At 43.0% G+C, this 13,071-nt stretch overlaps 2 protein-coding genes across 2 annotated transcripts in view; one reads left to right on the forward strand and one right to left on the reverse strand.

Moving 5' to 3' along the window:
- The first annotated feature begins 984 nt into the window (after positions 1 to 984).
- Positions 985 to 3,516, forward strand: LOC143103248 (uncharacterized). Its single transcript, XM_076267068.1, has 4 exons — positions 985 to 1,035; positions 1,550 to 1,940; positions 2,060 to 2,335; positions 2,595 to 3,516. The coding sequence occupies exons 1-4, from the start codon at positions 1,033 to 1,035 to the stop codon at positions 2,837 to 2,839; spliced, it is 915 nt and encodes a 304-aa protein (XP_076123183.1). The 5' UTR covers positions 985 to 1,032; the 3' UTR covers positions 2,840 to 3,516.
- A 1,443-nt stretch (positions 3,517 to 4,959) lies between these two features.
- col2a1a (collagen, type II, alpha 1a) overlaps positions 4,960 to 13,071 on the reverse strand; it is a 28,252-nt gene continuing 20,140 nt past the window's right edge. Inside the window, exons 40-53 of the mRNA XM_076266017.1 lie at positions 12,978 to 13,031; positions 12,681 to 12,842; positions 12,422 to 12,529; positions 11,275 to 11,382; positions 11,019 to 11,072; positions 9,916 to 10,023; positions 8,863 to 8,916; positions 8,619 to 8,726; positions 8,229 to 8,282; positions 7,960 to 8,067; positions 7,371 to 7,659; positions 7,055 to 7,242; positions 6,665 to 6,907; positions 4,960 to 6,477 (exon numbers count right to left, since the gene is read on the reverse strand). Of these exons, the coding sequence (XP_076122132.1) occupies positions 6,331 to 6,477; positions 6,665 to 6,907; positions 7,055 to 7,242; positions 7,371 to 7,659; positions 7,960 to 8,067; positions 8,229 to 8,282; positions 8,619 to 8,726; positions 8,863 to 8,916; positions 9,916 to 10,023; positions 11,019 to 11,072; positions 11,275 to 11,382; positions 12,422 to 12,529; positions 12,681 to 12,842; positions 12,978 to 13,031 (1,785 nt within the window). The 3' untranslated portion in view covers positions 4,960 to 6,330. The remainder of the gene's footprint in view (positions 6,478 to 6,664; positions 6,908 to 7,054; positions 7,243 to 7,370; positions 7,660 to 7,959; positions 8,068 to 8,228; positions 8,283 to 8,618; positions 8,727 to 8,862; positions 8,917 to 9,915; positions 10,024 to 11,018; positions 11,073 to 11,274; positions 11,383 to 12,421; positions 12,530 to 12,680; positions 12,843 to 12,977; positions 13,032 to 13,071) is intronic.

Raw genomic sequence — 13,071 nt, forward strand, 5'->3', positions numbered from 1 at the left:
TGAAAAAAAAACTTCTTCCCGAAGCACTTTTGAATTTATTTCCTCAGCATATTAGGTCATATCATAGATTATTATGGCAATTATTTGAACAGTGAAAATAATAATAAAAGAGTTTTTGAACTTGTCACTAATGCTGATTATTCAATGATTCATTTGAATTTAAATATTTAAAATACTTTCACAGCAAAAATTATATATGCGATTAATTTAGATTAATTAATCACAGAGTATGTAATTAATTAGATTTTTTTTTTAATCGATTGACAGCCCTAATTACATGCAATCTGTACAAACAAATTACTGTACAATATAATCTACAATCTCATGTTAAGTTACAGTGTAACATAGGCCTACAAGCCTTCCTAAATCTTAGTCACAGCTTCACAAAGAGGAAATATAGACACATCCGCATGATTGTACTCACGTGTGTCTGCAAAAGGCAGACATTTGCAGATGTAGTGATAGTTTGACCTTTCAATATAATCGAGTACATCCAATTTGGAATGACATTTTATTATTATCAATAATAAAAAAAACAGGTTCCACTATGGACATGAAACACAAAACAGAAACTATTAAAACATAGATTATGAAAAAAAGATTACACACACACACACATATATATATATATATATATTATATGAATTTTTTCATTCACTTTTTAATTTTTTCATTATATATATATATATATATATATATATATATATATTATATTTTGGGACTTATATATGGGCGATATTGAAGTAATGATTTGAATACCATGTGTTAAATGTTCTGATGACATCAGATTGATGTTTTATATGTTGTTGTTTATATGAGAAATTGGGAAGAGGTAATGAGAATACAAATCCATTTGCATGTTTGTAAATTTCTTTTCTGCTACCATTTTACACCCACCTGCCGTCACACACATGCACAACCCACAAAACAAAATAAACTTCTCTTTTTCTGTTCCTCAAAAGTAGTCTGCAGTCATTATAAAAGTCTGTGGAACCCCTAGTCCTCTCTCTTTTGTCAGAGCAACATCTTAAAATGGTGAGTTGACATGATGATATGCTTTAGCATTTATTTGGTAACACTAAAATGTAGCATTAAGCATTTATTTGGTAACACTAATAGTTCCAGAAGCAACTGCACTTAAATTCAGTAATGTATGCCTACTACAGCAAATGGGAATATGAGTGTTTGCCTGATTAAGACTATGGCTGTGTTCCAATTCGCATACTTCTGTACTTACACTAGTGATGCAGGAGTGCACAGCCTTGAACAACCGGGTATGCGAGTGCAAGTAGGGCCTATTAGATATTGCACAGAAGTGAGTACAGAAGGTATTGTACAGAAGTGTGCGAATTGGAACACAGCCTATATCTTTGTTTGGATTTTCACATATTTTATTAATGTATACCGATGGGAAAAGTTGCATGTTGGTTATAAGAGCATTTTAATTCTCATCGATATTTATGGTTTCAAAAGCATCTTAGTTACAGACCACTTGTGTAAAATACATGTTTGCTCTCAGTGTGATATTCTAGTCATGTCTCCTCCACAGCCTCCCCACACACTGTGGGTGTTTGTGGTTGTCTGTGCCCTGTTGGTCAGCGTCGCTTCAGAGCCACACACCTTCCAGCACAGGGACCCTCTGAGCAGGAAGATGCTGATTTGCGACCGATGTCCCGCAGGCTTCTACATGAAGGCTCCCTGCACCCCCAACAGGCAGACCATCTGTGCACCCTGCCCTCTCAACCACTTCACCCAATTCCACAACTACCTGCCCAAGTGTCTGTACTGCTCCACGTTCTGCAGTGAGCACCAGGTGGTGAAGCAGGAGTGCACGGCCTTCAACGACCGGGTGTGCGAGTGCCAGGAGGGCTATTGCAAGCGCGCTGACTTCTGTGTGAAGCACAGGGACTGTCCCCCTGGAGAGGGCGTCAAACAGAGAGGTAAGCAGAGTGGTCCAATGTAAACCATCCAGGCAGCACATGGAGATTTGGAGATTTGAAGATTTGTGGTTCTATTGGTGAACTTGGCCTGTGCTGTTAACTTCACTCTCTTTCTACAGAGGTTGTTCCTGTGGCTACAGAAGAAGGGCAGTCCATCACTCTACACGCAAATGGATCCAACAGAAATGGAACATTTGCACAGTGGTTACACAACTGCACAGTCATTGCCCACTGGTACCCAGGGGAAAAACCAGACCATCTTTATCCCAACATGAAGTTGGACACCAACACATTTTCCCTAAACATGTCCAATATTCATCAAAATGCAACGGGGTTGTATGAACTTCAAGTGGAAGATTTTCACACAGCTTGGGCCTATCAGCTTACTGTATTTGGTGAGTTGAATATGATGTATGAGTTTTTTTCCCTTTTAAGACCCTCTTGGGAAAAACAAACATTTTCACCTTTTATGTAAATGTATAAAATGTCCATTAATGTGTTATGAGACATATCACGAGCAAAATAAGAAATAAAAATCATTGACGTTTCAGAGGTGAAGACCTTTTAGGAACGACGAACAGTTTGTAGGGGTTAATCGGTGGCTGTAGTGCATCTTTAATATTAGAAATTAAGTGAATTCAAATATTTTGGCAGAAACCATCCAGGACCCCATCATTATACCACGATGCAACTCCACCAGCTGTACCCTAAACTGCACAGGGTCAAGGAATAATGACCTTCAATATGTGTGGACTAATAACAGAGGGCTAAAGGTGTTTGGTTCTGTTTGGGTTGTGGAGAAGAGTGAACACCTGGATGTGATCTACACCTGCAACTCTAGTAACTCAGTGAACTGGAAGACCAAGGGAATCTCAGAGAGTGAGATCTTTACAAGTTAGTGAGGAGACTATGTCCGAGTTTGACCATTCCTTGCCTTATCTCTTAGAATGTCATGGTGAAGGGAAGTGTAAATCTTTGTGTTGCATAGCTCGCCGACTGTGTTTAAAGTTTTTGAATAGCATGATGCTGCATTTTGCCAGTTTTTAGGTATGTTTTATAGGCGGAAACTTGTGGTCTAGGACAGAGAATCTCACAGAGATATAATAATAATAAAAAAACTTGTATTTGTTAGTTTCAGTTTCAGTGAAGAGAATGTCTGAGTTAGAGCTTGCCCTTGCATCACCTTTCAATGATAATGGCACTTTCTTTTGCAGCACCTATTGCTGCATCATATTTTATAGCTGGGGTGTCATTTGTCTTCCTCCTTCCACTACTATCACTGCTAATTTGGAGGTATGTTTGCAATTTTCTCATTCTGACAAGGATGCCTAGGGTAGCACTCTAAAATCTTGCTGCCATTCTGATCAATAGAAAGATTTTGTGTATGGGCTCTGCATCTTCGCCAGTGGTCGAGGAGACAGAGGTGGCCATCGCCATGACTGCACCAAAGTCTTCTGTCGTGTCCAAGGGGGCCTGAGAGGGAGGGATCTCTCTGCATCATTTGCACAGGTCTACACTGTTCCAGTTGACCAGATAGATCTGGAGATATAATTTCTGCCAACTCCTCACCTGGTATTTGATTGCATATTTTGTGCGTAGAAAAATAAACATTACTGTATGGAAAACATGTTTATGGTCTTCCTACCAAAGTAAATTCTCACCTAGGGCTCCAGTGCAATCAGTGCCGGCTCAGAAACACAAGACACAGGCTCTCACACAGACACATAAACACACACCTAGGTACACACACACACACACACACACACACACACACACACACACACACACACACACACAGACACACACATATTGGTACAGTATGCAAAACCACAGCAGACGTAGGCCTATAGTTACGCATAAAATTACACAGAATTATTGAAGCATTACCTTAGTGCCATCTACATGTGAAGTCTATGTTACAGTGCCACCATCAGGAACCTGGAAAGAAGTGCTTCCAATGTCCAAAATGTGTGAAATTTCAGATGTGTGCATTTGACACAACATGTGAGTGCATTATTGGATGCTGAAATGTCCTGGGTCACGGAACCATAGGTGCTGGGCCCATCATCGCCTGCAGCTATATTTATTATTGGTGCAGCCCAATATCTTTTTCCCATGTGCCAAAATTCCTAGTAGCACTCTGTATGGAAATGCCTTTTCTTCTGTAAATAATACAGCACTTTACAGTATAAACACTTAGGCATTCTGTATCATGTCTAACAATAGTCATGAATTTGTTAATGCTGATGTCAAACTGCTTGTCAATTCAGATTAAATCTGTGGACAGATTTCTCAGGGATGGATGGAAAAGCACACCCCACATCATGCATTTCACACATTTCTATTGGATCATATGAAATGCTTGTGATTCCGAACTGGCTGAAAACAAACAGGTTTTAATGGTGACTCTTGGCAGGTCTCTATTCTTCAGTCTGACATACTGTAGATTTATCACTCTTCATTTTTTTCTTGTGTGCCTTACTGTGTGTTTCAAGTGCACTGAATTACCCAAACTAAGAATTACCTTTACCTAGGAAGTCATGTTTTTGGTCAGTCTGTCTGTGTGCAGGATCATTAAAATAAGCACTGGTATGATTTTTGTGGAGCTTGGTGGAAAGGTGTAGCATGCACCAAGGACTAACCCTTTAAATTCATGAGAATAAATGGGATATCTGTGACTCAAATCAGTATGCAGAGCTACAATATGTAACCTTGCTTAAGGTCAGCTCTAGCCGATTGTCCCTCTAGTTTCACATGTAATGATGGGACTTAATATGGGCCCAGAACTACTGAAAGTGGGCAAATATCTGAAATCACAAGGACCATTAAATGTGTCCCTTTGTGTTTTGGCATTTGAAGGTGAAATGTGTGTACTTTATTTAGGTTTTGATAAGGGCTGCAAAATGCTTGTTGATACAAACTTAAGTTTACTTAAGTTAATCAACATGTTTCTTCAGATTTATGTACAAACAAGTAAACAAATGTGTACCTTCAAGAAAAACAATTAAAATTGACTTCATTGTTCCTTGTTTTTTACTTTATTTTCCAATTTACATTAATTAAACCGTAACAAAACAAAATCAAAACCCTCCCCAAAAAGGAAAAAAAAATAAAAATAAAAAAAAATGATCATGATCATAATAATATTAATAACAAAAAATATACACACCCTCACACATAAAAACACACCCTGGCTCTCGGAGAGGGGAAGCTATTTTGGGAGCTGTGTCGCTGTCAATCTCCGGCTTTTCCCAGAGGAGCCCCTCCTTCCTCTGATCATTCCGGACGGTTCAATGCTCCCAGCGCAGGATGTGTGTGCAGTGTGAGGCAAGTAGGGAAAGGGGGATTCAGGGACCTCTAGCAAAGATGGATTTTTGGTTTTGAAAAGTCATAGCACCTTCTGAAGGGGGGGGTGGGGGGGGGGCGTCATCTCAACAAGGCTCATGTATGTTCAGCCTCACCTCAGGCTAACTCTTATTTTGTTGTGCCAGCTTGAGGTAGCTTCAAGAAAGAACAACCCAAAAAACAAAACCAAACAAAACAATAAGGGTAATGAAACTAAAAGAAAACAGACATCTTTTCCAAATTTATTAGCATTTCTTTGGTTGTGTGTTGAAAGGATAAAACAGAGTTCCTAACAAGGGCTGTCAAGGAGAAATCAAAATCAATCACACAGAAACCCAAAACCTCCCAAATTAAAAACTGCACTTCCCAAAAAAGTGTTGGCGTGCACACAGACACACGCACACACACACACTCACATAAACATGGAAATATATAAATCAATATCTGGATGAAACACAGACTTTTACAACAATAGAACCAAGGTTTTATAATACACAGTAAATGGTTTTTTTCCTAGTTGGTAGATTTTAGGAACACCTGAACTTTTTACATCATTCTAGAAAGACAGGGAGGGGTCCTAGAGAACTGGGTGGATCCTGTTGTTCTTTAGTGGGAGGGGCATCTGTGGTATCCAATCAAACTCACCCAGTTCTGTGCACCTTCCCTCACTGTGTTGGGGTATAAGGGTGACATCAAGTCATGTTTCATCACTTCTTTCCCTTTCATGCTCATCTGTTCCTTCCATCTCTCCCTGATGCCCATCAGGAACACGGGATCTTTGGGAAACATGACTGATGTCAGAGGGGCAGGCTGATGGGGAATTCTGGTGCCGCTCAGTGGAACTACAAACCCATACATCTGGTGTTGCTCGGTGCCGATATCCTAGGCGCACAACTTGGAGAGCACAACTTTACGTTTGGAGGAAAAAGTATCAAATCAATTTTAATGTCTTTTCCTGTCTTCCATTGTCTTCGTTTCAAAAGTGTGTATTGCTTCTTAATGGACTTTTCATATCGTTTGTGTTTCTTTGTCTTGTTATTCCACTTTAAAAGAAGCAGACGGCTCCGATGTCCACTCCAAACTCCTGGTCAGCACCTCCAATGTCCATGGGAGCAATGTCCACGATGGGCAGTCTGGATGTCTTCTGAGTTTTGTACTCGATGACTGTCTTGCCCCACTGGCCTGTGTGTGTCTGTGGAGACAGATAAGTGTAAGAGGACTCGACAATGACCCGTGGTGTGGGACTGTCATTTACCAACTGATGTAACTTTATCTCCCCCAACAAGAATCTGTTCAAGTCTCCCTCCCATTATTCTTTGACTCTGTGTGTATTTAATCTGAGAAAAAGCACACGTATGTTGAGCGAGTGTGACACGTACCTTGCAGCCATCCTCGCTGACGCTGTACGTGAAGCGGCTGTTGCCCTCAGCTCTGATCTCGATGTCGTTGGAGCCCTGGAGCAGCAGAGACTTCTTCAGGTTACCGGAGGCCTGGTCCATGTAGGCAATGCTGTTCTTGCAGTGGTAGGTGATGCTCTGGGAGGCCTCTGTGGACAGCAGCCTCAAGAAAGTCAACTGGATGTTGGCGGCGTTGCCTGGCTGGGTGTCATCAGCATAGCTGAACTGTAAAAACAAAACAATACAAAACGCCAGTCAGACAAAGGGATTTTATCACAGTTGCCTGAAGAGAAAGCAAGATGGATGGTGTTGAAACACAAGAGGGCATCATACTTTTGTTCATAACTAGTAACAATCAGATGAAGCACTCACGTGGAATCCGCCATTCATGGTCTCGCCAAACCAGACATGTTTGTGCGTCTTGCTCTTGCTGCTCCACCAGTTCTTGCGTGGGACACTGGGAGTGTTGGGTTTGACGCAGGTCTCTCCAGTCTCCATGTTGCAGAAGACCTTGATGGCATCTGCGGTGCTGCCCAGGTTGGGATCCACCCAGTAGTCACCTGTCACAAGGTCCACAGAGCTACATCAGATCACTGGCTCTTTACTGTTGATCTTGAATAACGTTATGAATAACGTTATGAATAACGTCTTCATCTGACTTCTCTGTCATCTTGCACCTCTCACTTACCGCTCTTCCACTCAGGGTGGCAGAGTTTGAGGTCCCTGCAGGTGCGTGCTGGGTTCTTGCGGGATCCGTCAGGGTTGCGCATGTCCTCCAGCTGGCCAGTGATGGACTTGAGTGTGGAGTCCACCTCCATGTCGTGCTGCCTGAGGGAGCTGGATGGGTCATCTGCCCGCATGTATCTCAAGGGGTCTGGGCCCTTCTCGGTCTGTCCCAGTCCAGCGAAGGCAGACATGTCAATGCCAGGGCCTGGGGGACCAGGAGGACCAGGGGGTCCAGCGTTACCAGGAGGACCCTGCAAGATGGGGAAAGAGAGAGAGGGAATACAGGTAAGAATCTGAATGGATCGTGATACATAAGCACTTCCTGGTTCCTGGTTGTCTTGATGGTCTAAGAAAAATAAAAAAATTTGGGAGGCTCTGCCATGCAAAATCCCATTTCGGATGTGCTAATTTTATTACATATCTATGTCTGCATGTTATAAATCCTGTAAGAAATGTATATCAAGAACTCCGTCTGCCTGACCAGGGGGTCAGTGCATGTCAGAGAGGACATCAAGGGACAGATATTCCCACTGCACTGGGACTGGACTCACAGCAGGACCAGTCTCTCCAGAGCGTCCACGAGGTCCAGGGGGTCCGATGGGTCCAGGGATGCCGTTGTTACCATCCTTTCCGGAAGCTCCAAGTGGGCCAGGGGGTCCCTGCATGGAAGAAAATACTTGGACTTAGCAATATGGCTATTCAGTGAAGGTAGACAAACTGAAAGCAAAATGCTTTGATATGGACATACTTATGGGAGTGCCATCTTACAGCAGGCTTTGGTGAATTTTAAAGAACAATGTCAGAAATTACATTTCCTTACCTTAGCACCAGCGGGTCCAGCAGGTCCAGAAGTACCAGCATCTCCAGCAGGACCCTAGAGAGAGAGGGAGAGAGAGATGGAGAGAGAGAGGGGGGGGGGGGGGTTAGTTCTCATGTTATTGTGTTAGAATAAGATAAGTGTAAGATTAATACGTTACAATAGTATTTATGCGTTGTGATGTAATTGGCAGGTTGTGCTGAGTCTGATGTGAATCTTTGAGACTGTGGCTGGTTGGTGTTGGCGTAGCATAGGTGTGTAGGTGAGTACTCGCGAAAAGGCCACAACACTGTGGTGAATGTGAGATGGCAGGTGAGGCATGTTGAATGTTATGATGCTGTGACAGGTGTGTCTGGACGTGTTATGGGGGAGAGTCGAGCATGTGTCACTCACAGGAGGTCCAGGCAGACCCTGCAGACCAGTGAATCCTCTGTGTCCCTTCTGTCCTCTCTCGCCAGCCTCGCCGGCCTCTCCCTTGTCTCCGCGTGGGCCTTGGGGTCCCTGCACATCACAGCACATTAGTGAGCATGACTAACTAGATAACAGCAATACAAGTAAAGCTATGTAGTCAATGCTTACATGCATGTCAATGTCTACATGTTTGTTTAAGGGAACAGACAAAAGGACATATACTCACAGCCATGCCTCTTGCTCCTGCAGGGCCGGGGGGGCCAGCAGGTCCTTGGGCACCCTGAGAAGAAAGAGAAAGAGAAAAGGGAGAGAAAGTGAATGAGAAAACTTTACTGTGTATGGAATGCCAGTTGTGCAACAATGTCTTAAGTCATCAATAATTAAAATGTCTTATGAATAATTTACAGTATGCTACAAAGACATTAACATGATTGATGTCTTAAAGAGGAGTTAGGTGGAGGTGGAGTCAGTGATGCTGGAGAAAAAAATGGATGATCAAAAAAAATGAATGTCAACAGCCAAACAGATGCACCTCTCCCTTGAGTGCTGATGACAGTAATAGCATTGGCTCCCCTCATCGCTTCTCACTGCTCTGTGCACCAGAACTAACACCGCCTGCTGTTGTTTGGTTTAAACGGGTGTTTATGAGTGTGCCCCTCTGTTTGTTTCCAATTTACAGAGCCAGGCCTGTGCATGTATGAACGTCACATGCTTTTTCAGCAGATAAACAGAATGGTGATTGTGACAAAAAGTGTATTGTAGAATTAAGCAATACGCCCCGAGAGGCAGTTACACTTATTCTACAACAGCTAAGGGGCGTTGTTAGGCACGAACGAGACTTTTGTATCAAGTTATGGTAGTGCAGTAATATAGAACGAAATGCGGTCAAGGTATATGTTTATGCTGCATTTTACAACGGCATCGAACACGATTCAGCCAATCACAATCAAGGACCGGAACTATCACTTTTAGAATCAGTAACTCCCCCTCTATGTAATGGCTATGTAACTGAAGCCATGAAAATACTTTAGTTGTTGGTAAGATGTAGCGTTGTGATATTGATGTTGGCTTCTTCACACTCATGTAACTGGAGCTGCAACAGTAGCAATGGCCATTGGCAAGCTGTCCAATGAACTGTAATGTTCATAGACCGCCACTGTACTTCTACCATCTTCTAGAGATACAGTATATTCTCACAGCTTTCACCAGCTACCAGACAGCCATGATGTTATGAATGTGTTTTTTTTTTACCAGTGTGTGTTATGATGGTGATACTCACAGACTCTCCTCTGTCTCCCTGTTTGCCCGAAGGTCCGACAGGCCCGGGGGAACCGGTGGCGCCAGGAGCGCCAGGGGCACCAATAGGTCCGGTGTTACCACGCTCACCCTAGAGCAGAACACATGAAAGAGTCTAAACACTGCTGTACAATACACACATGGTTAGGCCTCCTCTGTGAGAGTCATACATCTTGAAACAAAACTCTCTGCTGAAAGGGTCTTCATTTGACCACTTTGTATCAGGTTTTCAGCTGTTCAATCCTAAGTAATAGCAGTGAGTGGTCAAGAATAGGAATTTTTAATAAAAAACCCTCGCAATAAAGAACCCTGGCTTTAAAGGATCAGACATGTGTTCTGGAAATGTCTTAAGTAAATTCAAACAAGTTTTTGGCTTTGGTCAAAAGGGAGGTTAGTGTTAGTTCAAATAGGCCATGAAGTTAAGCTATGACTTAATCTGCTGATCAGAACCAGCTTACAGCCTGACAACTAAACTGATCCCCTGCTACGCCTACAATTAGCTGAATTCTGACAGTATATTGCTGCCAGTTATGTTATATATATATTCAAATTCATTGCAGGACATTTGTAAATAGTGATGCCCGCCATAAGAAGGAAATATAGAGATCTCACTAAGAATAAATTGGAGGTGTATGACCCAATCAGCTTTAACTGAGAGAGAGAGCGATCATGAAGGCCACAGCACACAAAAATGCTCCAGATTCATACTGAGTTTAAAAGTCTGATCAAGAACAGGCAACATTTAACTGGATGTTAAAAATAACTCAATTATTTGCAAACAGTATCTGACATTTTGCATTGTTTGACCATAAGATAAAACAATGTGAGTGCCTGTAATGCATTTTGAGAAACTGGCCAGGGCTCAAGATGACCCATGTGACTGATGACATAGACAGAGGGGTACTGGACTGCCTTGACTGAGATGTCTTTGTGCATGTTCTATTTCTTAACATAAGCTTATCAAATCCAGAAGTTCCTCGCTGTTCATTGTCACAATGGTATTGGGGTATGCTGCTGCACTATTTGGATGGACCAGTTTCAATCTACTGTGGTTTCTGATTGTGTTTATGATGTCTGATATCTCACCTTGACTCCAGCAGATCCATCTCTACCAGGAGGTCCATCAGCACCAGGGTTACCCTATAGGACAGGAGTGTGTGTGAGAGAAAGAATGAGAGAGAGAAAGAGAGAGAGAGAGAGATAGAGAGGGAGATTGAGAGAGAGAGAGAGAGAGATGCAGAGAAAGGGAAAAGGGAGATGGAGAACAGTAGCATTAAAGCACATTTCCAGAATTAATGGTCTCTGACACTGAGCCATTCCCCTGATGTTGTGGTGTACAGACCTCTCTTCCAGGCTCTCCAGCGGGTCCACTCAGGCCAGGAGGTCCGACAGGGCCAGGGGGTCCACGGTCACCACCAGCACCAGGAGCTCCCTGTTTCCCTGGTTCACCCTGTGGTGCAGCAAGTCATCCAATTATTCAATTGCCTAATTAATGCGTTCATTAATCAACTTAAGGTGTGCTTAACTAAAACAACTGCTCAGTCAAGTATTTTACAGAAATGATTTCACAAGTGGTAATATTCAAGTCTAGTGAATGGTCTTTGAATGGTCTTTTATTCAACAAAGTCCACAACAACCATCTACATTAGTCTGAAAAGATGCACAGAACCAACTATGAAGCCTTAGGGCTGAGCTACACCAGGCGCGTAACTGAAGCGTTCCGTTTGCGTTGCGTCTGCTGCAACAATTAGCTTCCATTATAATCAATGGAAGTAGCTACACCAGACGTGACAGTGGGGCGTACGTTCGAAAAAAATTGACCATTCATCTAAAATGGATTTTACGCGTCGCGAACGGAACGCTTCAGTTACGCGCCTGGTGTAGCTCATACCTTATTCTGAACATAGGCTATAGCTACACTATATTGGCAAAAGTATCTGGCCATTACACCTCCAGGAACTTCTATAACATGCCATTCTAAATCTATAGGCATTGGATAGCGATAAGAGCAATAGGAGCTTGCACTCGATTTTGGAGTGTGTCTGTGGGATTTCAGGTCAGACACTGATGTTGGGCGAGATGGCCTGGCTCGCAATCTCCGTTAGTTCATCTCCATTTCCGTTAGTTCATCCCAAAGGTGTTTGATGGGGTTGAGGACAGGGCTCTGTGTGGGCCAATTAAGTTCTTCCACACACAACTCAGCCAACCATGTCTTTGTGGATCTTGCTTTGTGCACCCTATGACAGTACCATGCTTGAATTCATTGAGCTCTTCAGAACGACCCCTTTCTACACAAATGTTTGTGAATGCAGACTGCATGACTAGGTGCTTGATTTTTATACACCTGTGGCAATGGGTCTAAATGAACACATGGATTCAGTGAGTACATGTCCCAATAATTTTGCCAATACAGTATAGTGTATTTAATGGCTCCCAATGTGATGGTTAAATGTCCTGGAGCAGGTAACTTAGGGGACTGTGGTACTTACAGAAGGTCCTGGAAGACCGGGGAAGCCTCTCTCACCACGCTGCCCAGGCAAACCAACAATACCACGCTGACCAGCAAGACCAGATGGACCAGGAGTACCATCAGGACCCTGAGACACAACATATCATTTTGTGAGCATTGACTTCATTCACACTCAAAGGAAATACTGTAAAACATACTGTCTACACTCAAAGGAAATACTGTAAAAGTACGGCACAGTACTGTAAAACAGGACATTGAAAGATTAGAAAGTGACTAACAGGGGGACCATCATCTCCGGGCTCTCCTTTCTCTCCGGGGGCACCAGCAGGTCCACGGAGCCCAGCATCTCCTGCTCTACCTGGGGGACCAGCATCACCACGCACTCCCTTAGGGCCATCTTTACCAGCACTGCCAGGTGGACCAGCAGGACCAGGGTTTCCCTAAGACATGACAACAGAAACAAACAGGGTAAATGGGACGAGCCAATATAGCTAAGCCAGTAAAGGACAGTATATCTGGCACCTTCCAAACGTCTAGTGCAATAAGTGTGGAAATGTGTTTAAGGGTTGACTCACATTAGGACCTGGGGATCCAACACGTCCAGCAGCACCAGGGAATCCAGTGGAACCCTGAAGAGGAGCAAGAGAGTGAATGCATCATGGCATGTTG

The sequence above is a fragment of the Alosa pseudoharengus genome, unplaced genomic scaffold (genome assembly GCF_046254945.1).
Source record: "Alosa pseudoharengus isolate Yale_2024_CS ecotype anadromous, Long Island Sound unplaced genomic scaffold, YU_APseudo_1.1 YU_APseudo_1.1_scf_4, whole genome shotgun sequence".
Classification (NCBI taxonomy): Eukaryota; Metazoa; Chordata; class Actinopteri; order Clupeiformes; family Clupeidae; genus Alosa; species Alosa pseudoharengus.

Excerpts from the sequence above, each read along its gene's own strand:
- LOC143103248 (XM_076267068.1), top strand. Across the intron at positions 1,941-2,059 it reads AGAGGGCGTCAAACAGAGAG|AGGTTGTTCCTGTGGCTACA; the intron begins GTAAGCAGAGTG and ends CTCTTTCTACAG. Across the intron at positions 2,336-2,594 it reads CTATCAGCTTACTGTATTTG|AAACCATCCAGGACCCCATC; the intron begins GTGAGTTGAATA and ends ATATTTTGGCAG.